The 20,247-nt window shown below is 41.4% G+C and overlaps 1 protein-coding gene across 2 annotated transcripts in view; it reads right to left on the bottom strand.

Annotated features, from left to right (window-relative positions):
- The window catches only part of NAMPT (nicotinamide phosphoribosyltransferase), a 66,732-nt gene that overhangs the window by 5,731 nt on the left and 40,754 nt on the right, over window positions 1-20,247 (bottom strand). For both annotated transcript variants that reach the window (XM_075857282.1, XM_075857283.1), the window contains exons 4-10: window positions 12,423-12,551; window positions 10,105-10,263; window positions 8,007-8,143; window positions 5,021-5,246; window positions 4,728-4,847; window positions 4,158-4,298; window positions 3,920-4,054 (exon numbers count right to left, since the gene is read on the bottom strand). In XM_075857282.1, coding sequence (XP_075713397.1) covers window positions 3,920-4,054; window positions 4,158-4,298; window positions 4,728-4,847; window positions 5,021-5,246; window positions 8,007-8,143; window positions 10,105-10,263; window positions 12,423-12,551 — 1,047 coding nt within the window. The remainder of the gene's footprint in view (window positions 1-3,919; window positions 4,055-4,157; window positions 4,299-4,727; window positions 4,848-5,020; window positions 5,247-8,006; window positions 8,144-10,104; window positions 10,264-12,422; window positions 12,552-20,247) is intronic.

The raw sequence follows: 20,247 nt of genomic DNA, 5'->3' as shown, positions 1-20,247 counted from the left end.
TATACACACAGATCAGGCTTTGTATGCATTTCCCCAACACACTCTGTGGGATGGGGCAGTACTCCATATCTCTATCCGGAGACTAAAAATTTCTCTGTCAATTGACTCCCATTCATTTTAGCTGCCATAAAGCACACACACTATGCTGTATGGTCTACAGACAATACAGGGGGAAAAAATAAATAAAATAAAGTACAGTGAAGGAAATAAGTATTTGATCCCTTGCTGATTTTGTAAGTTTGCCCACTGTCAAAGACATGAGCAGTCTAGAATTTTTAGGCTAGGTTAATTTTACCAGTGAGAGATAGATTATATAAAAAAAAAAAAAAGAAAATCACATTGTCAAAATTATATATATATTTATTTGCATTGTGCACAGAGAAATAAGTATTTGATCCCTTTGGCAAACAAGACTTAATACTTGGTGGCAAAACCCTTGTTGGCAAGCACAGCAGTCAGACATTTTTTGTAGTTGATGATGAGGTTTGCACACATGTTAGATGGAATTTTGGCCCACTCCTCTTTGCAGATCACCTGTAAATCATTAAGATTTCGAGGCTGTCGCTTGGCAACTCGGATCTTCAGCTCCCTCCATAAGTTTGATGGGATTAAGGTCTGGAGACTGGCTAGGCCACTCCATGACCTTAATGTGCTTCTTTTTGAGCCACTCCTTTGTTGCCTTGGCTGTATGTTTCGGGTCATTGTCGTGCTGGAAGACCCAGCCACGAGCCATTTTTAATGTCCTGGTGGAGGGAAGGAGGTTGTCACTCAGGATTTGACGGTACATGGCTCCATCCATTCTCCCATTGATGCGGTGAAGTAGTCCTGTGCCCTTAGCAGAGAAACACCCCCAAAACATAATGATTCCACCTCCATGCTTGACAGTGGGGACGGGGTTTTTTTGGGTCATAGGCAGCATTTCTCTTCCTCCAAACACGGTGAGTTGAGTTAATGCCAAAGAGCTCAATTTTAGTCTCATCTGACCACAGCACCTTCTCCCAATCACTCTCAGAATCATCCAGATGTTCATTTGCAAACTTCAGATGGGCCTGTACATGTGCCTTCTTGAGCAGGGGGACCTTGCGGGCACTGCAGTATTTTAATCCATTACGGCGTAATGTGTTACCAATGGTTTTCTTGGTGACTGTGGTCCCAGCTGCCTTGAGATCATTAACAAGTTCCCCCCGTGTAGTTTTCGGCTGAGCTCTCACCTTCCTCAGGATCAAGGATACCTCACGAGGTTAGATTTTGCATCGAGCCCAGAGCTATGTCGATTGACAGTCATTTTGTATGTCTTCCATTTTCTTACTATTGCACCAACAGTTGTCTCCTTCTCACCCAGCGTCTTACTTATGGTTTTGTAGCCCATTCCAGCCTTGTGCAGGTCTATGATCTTGTCCCTGACATCCTTAGAAAGCTCTTTGGTCTTGCCCATGTTGTAGAGGTTAGAGTCAGACTGATTAATTGAGTCTGTGGACAGGAGTCTTTTATACAGGTGACCATTTAAGACCGCTGTCTTTAATGCAGGCACCAAGTTGATTTGAAACGTGTTACTGGTCTGGAGGAGGCTGAACTCTTAATGGTTGGTAGGGGATCAAATACTTATTTCTCTGTGCACAATGCAAATAAATATATATAATTTTGACAATGTGATTTTCTGTTTGTTTTTTTTATATCATCTATCTCTCACTGGTGAAATTAACCTAGCCTAAAAATTCTAGACTGTTCATGTCTGACAGTGGGCAAACTCACAAAATCAGCAAGGGATCAAATACTTATTTCCTTCACTGTACCGTATTTTCCGGACTATAAGGCGCACCGGATTATAAGGCGCACTTTCTATGAATGCCTTATAAGCAATCATGTTTCATATATAAGGCGCACTGGATTATAAGGCGCAGCACATTACCGTTAAATAAACCATTGCTCAGACTGCAAGTCAAAATTTATTACACTTTTTAACAATAACTTGCAACTGGTTCAGCTGTAATTGCAAATCAAAACGTTTAGGGTATGTGCACACACACGAATTACGTCCGTAATTGACGGACGTATTTCGGCCGCAAGTCCCGGACCGAACACAGTGCAAGGAGCCGGGCTCCTAGCATCATACTTATGTACGACGCTAGGAGTCCCTGCCTTGCTGCAGGACAACTGTCCCGTAGTATAATCATGTTTACAGTACGGGACAGTTGTCCTGCAGCGAGGCAGGGACTTCTAGCATCGTACATAAGTATGATGCTAGGAGCCCGGCTCCTTGCACTGTTCGGTCCGGGACTTGCGGCCGAAATACGTCCGTCAATTACGGACGTAATTAGTGTGTGTGCACATACCCTTACCGTACTTTTTCAGTTCATTCCTAGGCGCACGGGGGGGAGGAGCATGGTGTGTGCTGTGGTATGCCGCCGCCGACCCCTGCCGCCCACGATAGAGGTAAAGGATCCTGTATGAACCCCTCTCTTTACTGTCGGGTTCATATATAAGGCGCACCGGATTATAAGGCGCACTTTCTATTTCTGAGAAATTCTCAGCATTTTATGTGCGCCTTATAGTCCGGAAAATACGGTATATGCTCCACTATGACTGCCTTTAAAGAGGCTGTCACCAGATTTTGCAACCCCTATCTCCTATTGCAGCAGATCGGCGCTGCAATGGAGATTTTTTTTTTTAAACGAGCATTTTTGCCCAAGTTATGACCATTTTTATATTTATGTAAATGAGGCTTTCTAAAGTACAACTGGGAGTGTTTCAAGTAAAAGTACAACTGGGCGCGTATTGTGTTCGTTACATCGGGGCGTTTTTACTTCTTTTACTAGCTGGGCGTTGTGTATAGAAGTATCAGCCACTTCTCTTCAGAACGCCCAGCTTCTGGCAGTGCAAAGACACAGCGTGATCTCGAGAGATCACGCTGTGACGTCACTCACTTCCTGCCCCAGGTCCTGCATCGTGTCGGCCACATCGGCACCAGTTGATTCTGCAGCAGCATCAGCGACTTACCAGCAAACGCCGATGCTGCTGCAGAATCAAATGTAGCCTCTGGTGCCGATGTGTCCTCGCTGGTCCGACACGATGCAGGACCTGGGGCAGGAAGTGAGTGATCTCTCGAGAACACGCTGTGTGTCTGCACTGCACAGGGCGTTGTGAAGAGAAGTGGCTGATAGTTCTATACACAACGCCCAGCTAGTAAAAGAAGTAAAAACGCCCCGATGTAACGAACACAATACACACCCAGTTGTACTTTTACTTTAAACACGCCCACTTGGACTTTTGCAAGCCTCATTTACATAAATATAAAAACGGTCATAACTTGGCCAAAAATGCTCGTTTTGAAAAAAAACAAAACGTTACTGTAATCTACATTGCAGCGCCGATCTGCTGCAATAGGAGATAGGGGTTGCAAAATCTGGTGACAGAGCCTCTTTAAGAAAGATTTTAAGATTAAAAATAAAAGTACAACATTTAAAAAACAAACACTCTTCTACAGACATATCTAACTAATGAAACTAAATACAGGAGACATTTTATTTAAGCCAATCTTTAACACACAATGGTTATTCAGGGGTATAACTTCTCCACCTACAATTATGAGGAAAATATACACAACGCAGGCCAAGAAGGAAATAGCGTGACTGCCTCCAAGATCCTTGCTCCTTTGTCTTTTTTCTACCAATGCAACTGTGAGCTGAACATTTAATTTGTTAGTTAGTTGCTATGCATATATTACTTAACATTTGCAGCCCTTTATATGGTGTCTTGCACTGCCTTCCTTATAACCAGTCTGTCTCAGATTACCTAGGTCTTTGACTCAAGGTCAAATTGGCCCGGTTTAGGCAAAGAACTTCTTTAGGGCAGCAGTTCGTGATCGGAACAATAAATTATGAACGGTTCTAATAAGGATATAGATTGTTACTTTACTTACTGGTCCATATTCCTCTAGATCACCCTTGCCTTCTTCAAGGGTCACAAACTCATTTGTGGGGGTTCTGTGAAGGGACAGTCGCCCTTTCTTGGATCTTTTGTTTGGGTCAGCCACAGGATCTTTAAACACATTTACCTGTAGGAAAAATATGTGATGCATAAATTTACTTAAAAAAAACAAAAACCTTCCAACAATAATAGAAGTGTTAAATAATCTAGTATGATATATGTCTGCATACCCCAAGACCGTTGGTCACCACATAGCTGCACTTAAATGAGCAGTTTAATAGGTCTCGGGTAAGTTTCTGTAAGAGAGCCCCTCCAGATCCAAAAGAAATATTCTCAATACTCCACTTATGTTTCTTCATTCCTTCTACAATCTGAAAAGAAAAAACAAATGTCTTATTTAATAAAATATCCTGAACAGTGAAAAAGTATTTTATTAGAATATAGAGATTCCTTAAATGTACGGTACTCTTCAGACAAAGCAATAGTACTACTGACGTACCACAGTACAAGCCCCCACAGAGCCACTGTTCTACAAAAATCCAGCTTTTATCCTTGCCTCATATTTTCATTACGGGGCGAAACTCCACAGGTGTATTGACATTTGTAGAAATAAAAATAGTAGAAAGGTGCTTCCAAAATGTTTACAAGGAATATTTTCTTTCATTATGGTTTGTAGTGTCAAAGCACAAGAAGTTGAACATACTTGTCAATTAAGATTTAAAATCCCCCCTCCCCAAAACACCAAACAAATAGAACTGCATAGATACGTAGCATTAAAGTATTTGCAACATAGCCCTCACCTCTTGCAGAGTGTTTATATCCACACCATCTCCTTGTATTACACGGATGTAAGGTGGCAAAACTTTATAACCTCTTGAATTTTCTTGCAAAGGGAATTTTCTTCCTAAAATCTCTAGCACCTAGAAAACAAAAATGTGAACTTTAAAAAACAAAAAAAACAAAAAACACATTATACACACTACAAATAAAGCCCCACATATAGAATTACATATTGAGAACTTTGTGAACAAAGACTAAACATAAATGTAGAATGCAGGGAAATAAATTAACTTCTACTCTATCGCTATCTTACCTTTAAAACAGTATCAAGGGGATCTCCAGAGTCTGGCCGAATTATCAAAGGAGCATCTGCACTTCTTGATTCTATTAAACTCCTTAAATCTTCTCCCCAAATTTTCTCGCAGGCATTGTAAATATCATAACTATCGCTGACCACAGAAACTGGTACTGAAGAAAACTGTGTTACAATGTGTTTAAAAGCATCCATCTCGTGGTCTTTTCCCCAGGCAGTAATTGTACTGTAACATATGAATACAAGATAAATGTAAGAACATAGGGGGAACATTATTCCCTTTAATCAGATGTTGTGTCAAACCGCAAATAAGGAAGAAAATTGTGTCACCTTGATTAATGTAGTAACACCTTTACCTGTTCTAGGAAACGCAGCCACCTTTACATATGTAAGAGGGATTGCATGAACATAGGATTTCAAAGTTTAAAAAGTACTTACGACAAGCAATAACTTCTGTTTTAATGCAAAAATCGTTAGCTGCCCAAAAAAAAATATTTTTCTAAATAAAAAAAAAAATAAAAAATAAAGAATCCCTTTGAACATGTCAAGTGCACAGTATACAAATTACCACACACCCTACAGGAGTCTGGTTTGAACTTCCTGGTAGGGGGATTGTGGATTATCCATCGCTTTAGACTGGTCTTTTAGTCCAAGCCATGAGATCTTGTGGTTTGATGCTGTATAGGAGTTGCGGGAAGATGCTGGGAGTGCCGCTACCCCCCCCCCCCCACCAGAAAGTTTGGACCAACTCCTAATGGAAATCGGGTAATTTGCATACTGAGCATGAGACTTCTACAAAAGAGGTTACAAATATACTATATAATTTTTTTTTTAAATTCCAATAATACAATTATTTTTCGTGGGATTGGATGAATGGATTTATTTCCATTAAAACAGTTCGGGTTTTGCTTGTGATAGGTATTCTTAAAATATGGTCTTACATTTTTCTGTTACTATTTTAATTAACCGGGCAAGAAGATGTTTTGCCTAACAGAAGCATCTTCTCCCTTCACATTCTACTATCAGCACACACTGAAATGAAAGCAACAAAATAAAATAAAAAAAGGGAGCTTTGGTTTTTAAGGAACACTGCCCATCCTTTAATCTTCTCAATAGCTGCAGATACGAGGAAAGGGGCTGCACGCTGTATGTGGCAGCTTCCCCTACCTGCTCCTCATCTGTGTCCCAATGACTCTCCATTTACCCCACTTCTCTGTGCTGCACCTCTCCTGTCATGATGCCCCATATACTGAAAATGTTCCTAAGAAAAAAAAAAAAATTCTGTTTTTTTTTACAGAACATGTTGAATTGTGTTTCTTAAAAACAACTAGGCTTTACACAATATTGGAAAGAAGAAAAATAAAAAAATAAGTTATGCCTGCCAGAATGCAGAGGTGAACAATTTTTGGCACAGTTTTTTCCAATTTGAATGTGACTGGTTCAGCAATCAATTTGGCAACCTGTGGTCTTACAAAACACATTTCTGTGAGAAAACATAACTGGTTCAAAACTGACAGAAAAGGAGGGATTTATTTTTTTTTTGTAAATTTCTTTGAAGCACCGTTGTAGGAATCAGACACCTGCCTCCCTATGATGCGGGGATACTAGCTGCCATCACCTGTACAGACCAGTGAGTCGACTTCTTAGGTTGTGAATTTTTCCACAGATTTGGTATGACATGTAACATATTTCTCATTAAGGCCCCTTGCACACAGCCCAGGATTACAGGCATGGCCAGCCGCAGTCACCCGAATTTGCAGGGCCGCGCTCCCATTATAATGTAAGGGTTCGTAAATAAAAAAAATAGGAAGTCATATTTTTTATGAATGCCTTCTATGGCCCGGACACCTTCCCGTAAATATACGGAAAGGTGTACGTTGGCCATAGAATTAATAGATGTAGAAGTAAAAAAGTACGTAGCCATATTAAAAAGGCACACTCCAGGCACAACTAATGGTGTTATGCTCATTGGGGCCAGAGGCGGCAGTGCATAGAGCGCAGGGGTACAAAGAACATCAAAGGGAGAATCCCTGTGTCCTGCTCTATGAGCACCAGTTGAGCCTTTCATATAGTCTCCTCAGTTGACATGAGTCCTCACTTAGGCCTCATGCACATGACCGTAGCTATGTGCACGGCCGTGATTTTCGGGTCGGCCGGCGAGTGACACTTGCGAGGTGCCCGCAAATCGCGTGCCGTGCACATGGCCGCGTCCATTATTTCCTGTGAGCCTGGACCGCAGAACACGGCTGTAATAAAAGACACGTCCGTTCTTTCCTCGGTCCAGGCTCCTGGGCCATGCATGGACCGTGGAAGCCACGGTCGTATGCTTGGGCCCATAGGAATGAATGGGGCCGCAATTCTTCCTTGGATTTTCGGGGGAATTACGGCCGCAAAAGCACGTTCGTTTGCATGGGGCCTTATAGTCCATCCTTCCTGCCTCACTTCGGTTTTTATACAGTTGGTGGAAGGTGAAAAGACAAACACTACCCCTTCAAAACAAATGGTTGGAATTGGTGGTATACATTTGGATCATGTCATTGCAACATTGATCACAGGTCTTCTTTTTTTTTTTGCAATCAAACTGCAAGTTTAATCTTTCCACTGATGACGCCTCTGACATTTTTTCACTCTCAAACCATTGCTCTACCACGCCGCCACCGCTGCACTGCGTAGAAAAACTTGCAAGGAGGCCAACAGTTTCACGTTATGTGCCTAGAACACATTAGTAAGAGACATTAGGTACCATGTTGTACCAAGCAGCCTCTGCAAAGTTACTATAGTAGCAAGAGGTTTGTTTTGTCTATTGTTCACTTACCCTGTGCCACAAGTGTTTTTTTTCTATTTCTAGCAGGAAAAACAAGCGACACTATATTTGAGGAAGGACACCACACCTACTACTGAAGCCAATTTATGTTTCACTACACTCATGATTGTGTGATACAGCGATTGCCATTCAAGTTGTGAATATTTGAAGGAAATAACCTACCTGTGTTCTGCAGCTGGCACAGAAAATCCTGGAACTGGGTCCTTTGTTCCATAGTACCTCTTTATTAAACAAATCCCTGCTACAGTATCTGTTCCTTTGAAGTTGACAAGGTGAGCTGAAGCCCCAATTCCTGCAGTCTTAATATAAAATAATAGTTTACTTACCAATAACAAAACATATGATGGTAATATCCATACCTGGACGCGGTTTTACACACAACATATCTTGCTTGATCTGCCATGGGTGCTCGCCATTCTCTTTCACAGATACACAGCCTGTGTTCTTCATTTTATCTCCCCGCTGTAGTTTCCTGCCTATCTACACTCTGGTCATTAAGGGGTTAAGCTGTACTGAATCAGCCTATTTTAAACCTTAATGACAAGCCATTTTTTACGTTTTTCCATCGTCTCATTCAAAGAGCTATAACTTTTTTTTATCTTTGCGTCGACTTAGCTGTATAATGTCTTGTTTTTGGTGGGACAAGTTGTAATTTTTATTAGCACCATTTTGGGCTACATGGAATTTGACTAACTTTTATTAACTTTTTCCCGGGGGGTGGGAGTGGTAGAATAAAAAAAAACTGCAATTTCGCCACACTTTTTTTGAGTCCTAAATTTACGCCGATTACCGTGTGGTAGAAATAACACAACTTTATTCAGCAATACCAAATTTATATCGATTTTGTAGGTTTTACTACTTTTACACAGTGAAAACACTTTTCAAAATTATTTGTTTTTGCGTCTCCATATTTGAAGAGCCATAACTTTTTTTCGCTGATGCAGTTGTAGGAGGGCTTTCTTTTATCAGTACCATTTTGGAGCAGATGTGACTCTTTGATCACTTTTTATCATTTTATTTTTTATTTTTTTTTAAGGGTGGATTCAAAGAAAACAGCAATTTTTGCATGCTTTATTTTATTTTTTAGGATGTTCACCGTACAGGTTAAATTATGTAATAAGTTTATAGTTTGGGTTGTTAAGGACGCAGCGATAGCAAATATGTGTAACTTTTTTGCTTTATTTTGTTTTTTAATAATAAACCAGTTTGTAAGGGGAAAAAGTGGGTTTTTCATTTTTTTTTCCACTTAAACTCTTTTTTTTTAGCGCTTTTACTAGTCCCACTAGGGGACTTCACTATGCGATTAAACGATCACATTTATAATACACTGCAATACTTCTGTATTGCAGTGTATTACTGCTTGTCCGTGTAAAATGAACAGGCATCTGCTAGGTGATGCCAGAGGCATGACCTAGCAGGCATTCACTACAGGCAGATCTGGGGGCCTTTATTAGGCCCCCGGCTGCCATCGGAGACACAGACACTCTGATCTTATCGCCGGGTGTCATTGGGATGAGAGGGAGCTCCCTCCCTCTCTCCAAAACAACTCCGATGCGGCGCTCGCATCTGAGGGGTTAAACGGGTGAGATTGATACGGATATCGATCTCACACGTTCGAGCAGGGATGCCCCCAGCCCTCCGCTACCTCTGGCAGCTGAGAGCAGGGAGATTTAACGGCTCCCTGCTCTGTTTATTTATTCCGATGCAGCGCCGTAAAAAGGCTATTGCATCGGAATAAATCCCATTAGTGGCTGTCGTAAAAACACTATGCGGCGGTCACTAACGGGTTAAAGGGGTTTTCCCCATCAGACACATTTAGGAAATATCCACAGGAATACAGTTCTTAAAAATTTGACTTGGTTAGCCTGCTGTGCCCCCTCCCCCTGCAGTCGTAGGATAACTGCACATGCCAAGTCCATACAGTGCATTCAGTACAGAGGTTGCGCAAAATCATGTCAAAGCTGTAACTAACAGATCTGTGGAAAAAGGCAGACCACTATATAAATCATACATACAATAACCTGGATTGTGCCACCGCTGTACGATGCACAGACTTGGCATTTATGGCAAAGTAGGGGGGGGGGGGGCAGTGGGTGAAAGGGTCTGATTTCTAACTGTATTGGTAAGTGAACTTATTTCCAACAGAATAACGAACCAAGATAAAATAAGATGAATACTGGAAATCCCCTGCAGAGGGTATAGTTTGAGGTTTCCAGTATTCACCTGAGGGTCAAATATAAACATGATCGTGAAATCTTACCTCTTGTGAAGAAACTCCTCTGTAGCCAAAGTCATGTAATTTATACTCCAGACCTGCTAAACTACCAGATGTTTCCAATAAATACTTGGCAAGAATCTTCTTTTGCTCTCTTGAGTTTGTTGCAACGGTAATTGGGTACCAAGTTTGCACAAGCATGGTCTATATGAAAAATATCAACAAACACGTAAGGATTGGTAGAGGTGAAATCAGAAATTAAAATACTTGTAAATGATGAAAAATAAAAATGCATAGGCTAAGCGGTCTGACGAAAAATTTAACAGTTGTGTCTACGTTTGACGTTTCTGTGGACCACAATTTCTAAATCACGTATTATCTGGATCCCTCCTTTTACAAGTGAGTGATTTTGGCAATTTGTAAATAGACCCCAAAACACTGCATCATATGTTCTGGTTTCCCATCTCACTCCAAAGCCAATGGTATTAATATGAATTGGTTTATCCTTTGCGGTTATAATAGCCTCCACTCTTTTGTAAGAATTTTCACTAGATTTTGAAACATGGTGTAGGTATTCTCGTGCAGTTTACTACAATAGAACTAAGCCAAAAGGTTGCATTCAGGGTTTTGAGGAGTTTACGTAAAAAATAAAATAGAAAATAAAAGACCCCTGCAAAAGAACAGCACGTGAATACGCCCAAACGCCTCCACCAAGCTTTACAGTTGGCACTACTTATTTGGGGTGCTTATAAGGTCCCTTAACACATACCGAATCTAGTTTCGGCCAACAAACTGCCAGATGGAGAAGTACGACAGCTCTTAATAAAAACACATTTCTGCAACTCTAGTGAGAGAAAGCTTAGCACCACTCCAGTTGAGGCTTGGCAATATTCAGAATTGTTTTTTCAGCCATTGGTAATCAAATCCATCAGACAGACCATACTTGCATTGCCGCTATTAGCTTCAGTACTGGTCCCATTCTGTTGCGGTTTCCTCTTCTTAAAGACAGCATTTACAGTTGACGAAAAAATGTCTGCGTTCTAGAACTACCAGAACTAATCCTCTGCATTATGCCAAGCTGAAAGTATCTGAGCTCTTGTGCTTTTAGTTTACCAATGGAGACAGCACAGTTGTATTCTTGATATTATGCAATGACTTATGCTTACTTAAGATCTCAGCTTTCTTGTAACACTTCCCTACCTGTACTAACTTAGAGTGTACTAGAAAAGAAATTATACAGTACAAACACTGCTTTTGCAGAGCCTAATGAATTGAAAATACGGCCACCCACTAAGCTTCGTGTCAGTCTGTTGTAAGATGATTACAGGGTCCCATACATAAGATGAATGTCGGCGATCCCGCCAACCATCTAATGTGTACCGGGGTGTCCCCACACTCCCCCGACCGCAAATGTCAGGGAAACAAGAATTAGGCATGTTGGATTTTAACATGACTGGTTCCTTGTTCACGAGAGATAAAACATGGTTTGGTAGAGAGTGTGCGTGTAAGGGGTCGAGAGAAATAGCCTAAGATAGCTGTTTGGTCGATGGCTATGTTCACATCATGTTTTTTGCATATGTTTAGCTTATACGTCTGGAAAAAGCTTAGGCTGTAGCGGATGCCCAATAACGTCATCAGTCACCATAAACTTTAATAATATCCGGTAAACGGATATGTCATGAACTAGGGTCATTAGAGTTCACGACATGATCATTAAACTGATACCATTATAGTCTACAGTTGATAAATGACACTATTAAGCATCCATTCGAAGCATCAGTCACCCATAGACTATAATGGTATCAGTTTAACCGATAAGTCACGAAAGGCTATAGGAAAGCCCACGACGTATCCGATAAACAGATGCCTGTGACGTATGCCATAAAGCGGCAGGTCAATTGTTTTAATTTAATTTTTTAAATGTACATAGCACGTTCTACGATTGTTGTTTTTTTTTTTTTTTTTTTTACAAGATCTGGCAAGATGGAAAACAAAACTAAAAAAAAAAAAACAAAACTTTTAGCCTTCATCTAACATGGACACGTTTAGCATGTATGTGAAGAGCTTTCCCATGGTGCATAATAAACGTAGGGCAAATATTTGTTGTGAACAGGGCCTAGGGTGTACGTGCACCATCAGATAGAAAGATGAGGGATACACTAAGGCTTAAATACATAGTGAAAAAAAAAAAAAAATTAAAAACATTTTAGTTGAGGAATATACAATTACTGCACACACCTGGATCAAGTGAAAGTTACGCGTCTGAATCTATACCTTATAACAGTCAAAAGAGAAAAAGCTAACAAAAAGTAGTAAATCTATAAATACAAAAAAGGAGTATTAATTAGATTACTAAAACAAACCTCTATCCAGTTTGTAAGCCAGAAGCATTCAGGATCTGTATTTTCTACTGTAAACAGTACATTCCCTCTCGGGATTACGCTACCTTCAGGCACAGCCTTAACTTCAATTGGCAGATGGCCATCATATTTCTGTAAAGCATAACAAAGACACAAAAATGGTTAAATGGGGCATTTATAATAAAAAAAATAAGAGATGCAGAAACGGTCCTGGAATAAAAATAAAAATGAATTTGTCCTTCACATAGTGTTCTTGTTCTAGAATGCAGGGAGCTGAAAAATTCCAATCCTACAGATAGCACCGGGTGCCAGCATTTAAATGCCAGGTTCCTAAAACAGACCACGCTGGCTTGGTGCATGTGGTGAAGGCTTCTCAACCTTCTATACTAATATTACATTAGAAATGTTCAGTAATTAGCTAGACACTTGCACTTCAGCCATTATTAATGGGCAGGGGCTTTAGAAAATTAGGGATAAGGCCCTTAACTATGCCATCATTAGTGGAGCTTGAGTTTGTGGCCCAAAACAAAAACCACACACAAATAAGGAATGTGAATTTATTATAAACCGATGAGTACATACACAGATCGGTAACACTATAAATGACGTATAGGACATCACTGCATACAAGTATTAAATATGTGCATAGATGAACTATACATTTTTTCATAGCACCAAGGAATAGATTCAAATGAACGAACTCTTGCATTTAGGTTTCCAGGCCCCTTCTAGTGGCGAACCACATACCAGCTGCAGAAGAGGGTAGTCCAGCACCCCCCGAGCACACACCTCTGTGCAGAAACTCCAGGTGTCTTTTTTTTCTTTTTTTTTAAATAAAGTCAGATACTTTTGCATCAAAGTAACACAAAACGTATTTAGGGTATGTTCACACGAGGGCGTCCGTTACGGCTGAAATTACGGGGATGTTTCAGCCTGAAAACATCCCCGTAATTTCAGCCGTAACGGCATGTGCAGGCGCTTGAACACCGCGTCAATTACGGCCGTAATTAGCGCTGCTATTCATTGGAGTCAATGAATAACGGCTCCAATTACGGCCAAAGAAGTGACAGGTCACTTTGACGCGGGCGTCTATTTACGCGCCGTCATTTGACAGCGGCGCGTAAATATACGCCTCGTGTGAACAGACAAACGTCTGCCCATTGCTTTCAATGGGCAGATGTTTGTCAGCGCTATTGAGGCGCTATTTTCAGACGTAATTCGGGGCAAAAACGCCCGAATTACGTCCGTAAATAGGCAGTGTGAACATACCCTGATAGTAAGCTAGTGATTCGGTGTCTGACATTAGTAGCCATTTAGACAGAGTCATGGGTTTTCAATGCAGTAGAGGACTATTAGAAGTATTTGCCATAAATCTTAATTGAGAATTAAATTCTGCCTTACATTAGGGGGAAAGAGTTATTTAAAATATTGCTCTGTAAGAAATTGATACATGATTGAGCACTACTTACATTAGGTCCTATAATTTTATTTTATTATTATTATTATATTGGAGACAAGAAGATTGAGGAAGCCATATATCCTGTTAACTGTAGTATAGCAGGGTCATATCAAAATTGTTCAGGGTCATTTTTTTTTTTAATGAGATTTGTGGGTGCAAGCCTTGGGGAACAGATCAACGTCCCATGTATCTAAGAATCAAAAAGTCAGGCAGCACTCCATAGAATCAAGGGTACTTTTTTTTTTTTACCTTCGTGGACAGAGCTAAAACGTTGCACTGGAGCCTCTCAAGCAGTGATTGAGAAAGGCTCTAGTGGGTGGACAGAGCGGAAACGTTGCACTGAGGGCAATAAAGTACCCTTGATTTTATGGAGTGCTGCCTGACTTTGACACACTCACTATAAATATATAAAAGATAGCACAAGTTAGAATATTATTGCAATTAAAGTGGACTAAACCGTCTTTCTGGGTCCCCTGCAAGGTATTACGTTATGGTGGGACATGTAAAAAACACACAAACCACAACCACACACCCCCCACCTCTCCTCCTTTTCTCTCAGTGCCTGTTCACATTTGCGTTGCCTTATAAGTGCCCTATCTCCTACATAATGTGATCGGAGCTGTAATGTAGGTGACAGCAGTGCTTTTTATTTAGAAAAACTATCTATTTTAAGCCCTTACTGACCGGGCCCGAAAAGACCTTAATGACCAGCTCAATTTTTCTGTTTTTGCCTCTCCGCCTTTCAGCAGCCATAACTTTTTAAATTTTTCATTGACGTGGCTGTATGAGGCCTTTTTTTATGCAAGAGAAATAGTATTTATTCCCCCACAGTTTGGGGGTAAAAAAAAAAATAATAATTGTACGGCGTGAATATAGGAAAAAGCGATTCTCATAGTTTTTCTTGTTTATTTTTTATCCCGTTCACGTTTCACGCTAAATAATCCATTAGATTAATTCTTCAGGTTATTACGGTCGTGTAGATACCGAATATGGGTAGGTTTTTTGTTTTTATTTAGTGTAGGGGCAATAAAATGTATTTTATGCAAAATAAAGACTCTTTTTGGGACTTTTTTTAAATTAATTTTTTGTTACTTTTTTTTTTTAATCCCATCAAGGGATAACTTTATTTGTAATTTTTTTCTTTTTTTTACTTGTAAATGTATTAGCAAACTCCTGTATGCTAATACATTACACTGTGTCACTATGAACAGCAGGCAAACGTAACAGACAGCCCTGGGGTCCTTTGTAGGTTCCCAGGGTGTGACTGAAGAGGGATTCCTCGGTGTTTGATCGCATCACTGGAATCCCAGTGATACAAAGAGGAGAATTCCCTTTGATCATGCCGCGGTCACGGACCGCGATAATCAAAGGGTTAAACAGCTGGGGCCCGGATGTTTGCCGACCCCAGCTGTGTTCAGGAGGCTGCTCTAAGATCAGGAGCGCTCATCAGCCTCTCCTACAACGACGCCAAAAGAAGTGGGCGGTCAGAAAGGAGTTAAACCACTTTGAGCGATTTTTAGCTTTATGCTAATGAGTTTCTTAATGTCCAACTGGGCGTGTTTTTTACTTTAGACCAAGTGGGCGTTGTACAGAGTGTATGACGCTGACCAATCAGCGTCATACACTTCTCTCCATTCATTTACACTCAGTGCCGCATCTGCCATGAGGCCAGGTGAGCCGACGGCCTCAGGCGGCACCACCTACCCATTTTCAGCCCGGGACGGACTGGACCGGGGGAGGGGCCATGCAGACGCACATAGCAGACGTGCCGAACGTCTGTAACACTCCTCCTCCTCTCTGACGCTGTACACAGCACATGCAGCCAGAGAGGAGCAAGTCTGCAGGAGGAGCGACGAGCAGCACGAGGTAAGTCCTGCCTTGCTGGGACCTGGACCCGTGACGTGAGTATACTGCAAGGGGGAGTCTGGGCATTTTACTGACAGCAGAGGGCTCTATGGGACTGGAATAATCCACCCCATAGAGCCTTCACATCACTATAATGGAAGGATTAGTGTGGGTGGGGGAGGGTCTGAGTGTCTGTCTGACTTACTGCAGAGAGCTCTTTAGAGCAGTCAGTCAGATGCTCAGACCCCCCTAACCTTTCAGTATAGTGATAATATATAGTATAATTCCCCCCTATAGAGCCCTCTGCTGTCAGTAAAACGCCCACACGCAGCAGAGAGACAGGAGAGACTCACACTGAGTTTTTTGACACGTTTTTTGGGGCAGAAACGGCGCCAAAAAACTCCTCAAAAACCGCCCGAAAATTCCTCCCATTGATTTCAATGGGAGGCAGACGAGTTTTTTTACCACGAGTAAAAAAAACTCGTCGTGGTAAAAAGCAGCAACATGACCCATCTTGAGGCGGTTTCCGCCTCCAAAACCCCATTTCAATGAGTCAGAAAGAGGAAAAAAAAACCTCAACGAGTGTTTTGACGAGTTTTTGTCAAACCACTGTGCAAAAACCTACTGGAGCAGTTTTTGCAGGAGGAATTTTCCTCCTGCAAAAAACTCAGTGTGAACACAGCCTTATAGTGCCTGTCATTAAATAAACCCTCAATTACTACAGTTTCAGACACTGACTATGACAGCTTCTATAGTGTAGTGGTCAGCTTGTCTGCCTTACACATGGAAGGTTGCTGGTTCAAATCCCAGCTGGGTTTTTTTTTTTTATATTAATATCTTGTTTTGGGCTTTGTTCACACTAGCATTAATATACGTTTACCTCTCTTCCGTCAGAGGAAGAGAGGATCGATACGTTAAACGGAAAGCAACGGCTCCATTAGAATTACCATTGCTTTCAATAGTAATTCTTTTGTATCAGTTGCTTTCCGTTTGTCTCCGTTCGCTAGGTTTCCGTTCTTTTGAACGGAAATAAAAGTTCTGGAGACTGCACTTTTGTTTCCTTTAAAAAAAAAAAAAAACGGAGACAAACGGAAAGCAACTGATACAAAAGAATTACCATTGAAAGCATTGGTAATTCTAATGGAACCGTTGCTTTCTGTTTAACGTATCGATCCTCTCTTCCGTCAGAGGACGAGAGGTAAACGTATATTAATGCTAGTGTGAAAGAAGCCTTAGGGCCTGTTCACATCAGCGTTGGCTTTCCGTTCTGGGGTTCCGTCGGAGGTAACCCCGCAACGGAAAGTCAAACTGAAACCACAGTTCTGTTTCGGTCACCATTAGCGCAGTCGACTGCGCTATTGATTCCGTCACAAAAACGGAAACCTGCCGGAATGGTGACGAACGGAAACCATTAGCAATGTTTGTCACCATTGATTTCAATGGTGACTGAAACGGAAGCTGTGGTTTCAGTTTGACTTTCCGTTGCGGGGTTCACCCGACGGAAACCTCCCATGGAACCCCGGAAAGGAAAGCCAACGCTGATGTGAACAGGCCCTAATCCTTCCCCATAAATCTGCCCCCGCTAATTAAAATAAATATATTATATAATGTATATAGTGCTGTATCTGTCAGGTCAGCGGGACTGACTGATTCAGTGTCAGCGAGTCCTGCAGGATCGAGCGGTTACCGATCACATCTAAGTTCATAACTTAGATGTGATCAGTAATAGGCGACCTAATGCATTCAGGTCTCAGCGCTATATACAGCTGCTCTGTATACAGGATACAAAGCAGCTGTATCTTAAAAAGTACTTTTTATTGAAAATGATTTGTAATTAAAATTTGCGCCAATCGAATTAATAGATATCTTTATATATCATAGTGACATGTCCGAAGTTTTCGTCGGTGGGGGACCGAGCACTGAGGCCCCCACCGATCGCTAAAACGAAGCAGCAGAAGTGCTCGGGTGAGCACTGTGCCGCTTCATTTATGATCGACTTTCAGCCAAGTGAGCGGTGTACTGCTCCAAGGAAAGCCAAACAGAATTGAAATGGCACACCGCTCACCCGAGCACTTCTGCTGCTTTGTTTTAGCGACTAGTGGGGGGTCTCAGTGTTCGGACCCCACTGATCAAAACTTCTGACATGTCAAAAGTTTTTTAAAAAGTTGTTACACTTTAAAGAGAATCTTTCACCTGCCCACAGATTTGCATTTGAGTGCAGCATGTAATGGTCAGGGCTGCACAAACTCTGGGGCACTTTATATATTTTTTCCTACCCTCTTTCCATACTTAGATATCGGTGCTGTAATATTTGGCGCCCGATATTTAAATAACCCCATGAACTGCCAATGGGGCGGTAATTGGCAAGGGGGCATGTAACATCGCTGTGACACTGCCCAATCCGCTACAATGTCAACAGCAAGAGCATTGAGAGAGGAGATCATGTGCGCGCGCACGCTCTCACTCTTCAGCTCTCGGCAGGCAAGTACAAGACTGATCTCAGGTGAGAGATCAGTCTTATCGTCCTTGTCTGCCGAGAGCTAAAGAGTGAGAGCGTGCGTGCGCGCACAGCTCTGATGCCATGGAACAGAAGAAGAAGAATTCACACTCTTCTTCTCCTCCTCTTGTGTTCCTTGGTGGTGGCAGAGCTGCGCGCACGCGCTCTCTCCAGCTCTTGCTGTAACGCTGACCGTAGCTGATTGGACAGTGTCATGGTGATGTTACACTCCCCCTTGCCAATTACCTCCCCATTGACAGTTCATGGGGTTATTTAAATATCGGGCGCCAAATATTACATGCTGTACATGGATGGGGAGGTGAAAGGTTCTCTTTAAAAGAAAGGTGTTATAATTATTTTTTTTTATTTGATATGTTTTATTTTATGGGCCTAATTTTTCGAATTATTTTAATATGTTTCCGAAGGTAGCTATTTATTCATATGTTTGTACGTCTGTGGGGACAGCAAACTTTATTTTTATTTTTCATTCTGCTCATTTTTGTTTTGCAGGTTCCGCTGGACCATTTGGACTACGTCGTAGATTCGTTGGACTACTTCGTAGATTTAAGCTTTATTTTTATTTTTTTAATAAAATGGTTAAAGTGGATTGTGTGGAAGAGTTGTCATTTCAATAAAATAAATTTCTTTGTCTGTTTTTTAATACTTCATTACCGCCTTAGTAATGGCTGCTGTCTGATTGAGAGCGTCCATTACTAAGAAAGGGCTTAGTGTTAGCCAGTAATAAGGCCGTCACTAACCCCTATTATTACCCCGGTACCCACCGCCACCAGGAGTACTGGGAAGAGCTGGGTACGATCCAGCACCCGACCGTCTGAAGAGAAGGGCGGGTACTGGGGTGGCCGCAGGCTGGTACTATCAGGCTCGGAATGGCCAAAAAACCATGGCCCTTCCGACCTGGGAATGCTAGGCTGTTGCTGCTTTATTGTATCTGGCTGGTTATGAAAAATGGAGGGGATCTCACGTAATTTTTTTTCTATTATTTTTATTTTTTTAAAAGACGTGAGGTTCCCGCTATTTTTCACAACCAGCCAGATACAATACAGCAGCTGCAGCCTAGCATCACCAGGGTGGGAAGGGCCATGTTTTTTATCCCTTCCCAGCCTGGTAAAACCAGCCTGTGGCCACCCTGCTGCCTTACCGTCGCTTCAGATGGTCGGGTACTGGATCGTACTCCTCTCGCGGCAGTGAGAATCAGGGTAATAATAGGGGTTAGTGATAGCCTTTTTACTGGCTAACACGAAGCCCCTTCTTAGTAATGGACGCTCTCAATCAGACAACAGCCATTATCAAGGCCATAATAAAGTATTAAAAAAAAACAGACATAAGAAAAACTTTTATTGAAATCTAAACTCCCCCTTGCAACCCTCTTTCACCATTTTTTTTTTTTTAAAAACTAGATCGGAGTAGTCCAATGAATCTACGACGTAGTCCAAACGCTCCAGCGGAACCTACCAAAAAAAAGCAGTATAAAAATTTTAAAAACGTAAAATTTGCCACAATAGTCACTCGATATAACTATACTGTGATCACTTATATGTTCTGCAGATATCTTGTGTATAACTGGCATCTATCTCTATAAGGTCACTATATGGTGGTAATATTGGTCTATATATAGTGTGATTTATTCACGAACAGTATGGTGGGTTTTTTCTGACACTATGTTGTAGTAATAGGTGATCATGGTTTGGTAGTTTTATTCAGTAACCGTATGGAAGTATTATTCAGTAACAGTATGGGGGTATTATTCAGTAACAGTATGGGGTATTATTCAGTAACCGTATGGGGTATTATTCAGTAACCGTATGGGGGTATTATTCAGTAACCGTATGGGGGTATTATTCAGTAACCGTATGGGGGTATTATTCAGTAACCGTATGGGGGTATTATTCAGTAACCGTATGGGGGTATTATTCAGTAACCGTATGGGGGTATTATTCAGTAACCGTATGGGGGTATTATTCAGTAACCGTATGGGGGTATTATTCAGTAACCGTATGGGGGTATTA

Source organism: Rhinoderma darwinii, chromosome 3 (assembly GCF_050947455.1).
Source record: "Rhinoderma darwinii isolate aRhiDar2 chromosome 3, aRhiDar2.hap1, whole genome shotgun sequence".
In the NCBI taxonomy this organism is placed as follows: domain Eukaryota; kingdom Metazoa; phylum Chordata; class Amphibia; order Anura; family Rhinodermatidae; genus Rhinoderma; species Rhinoderma darwinii.
Note: the sequence above shows the minus strand (reverse complement) of the source record. Positions and strands in the feature narration are given on the sequence as shown.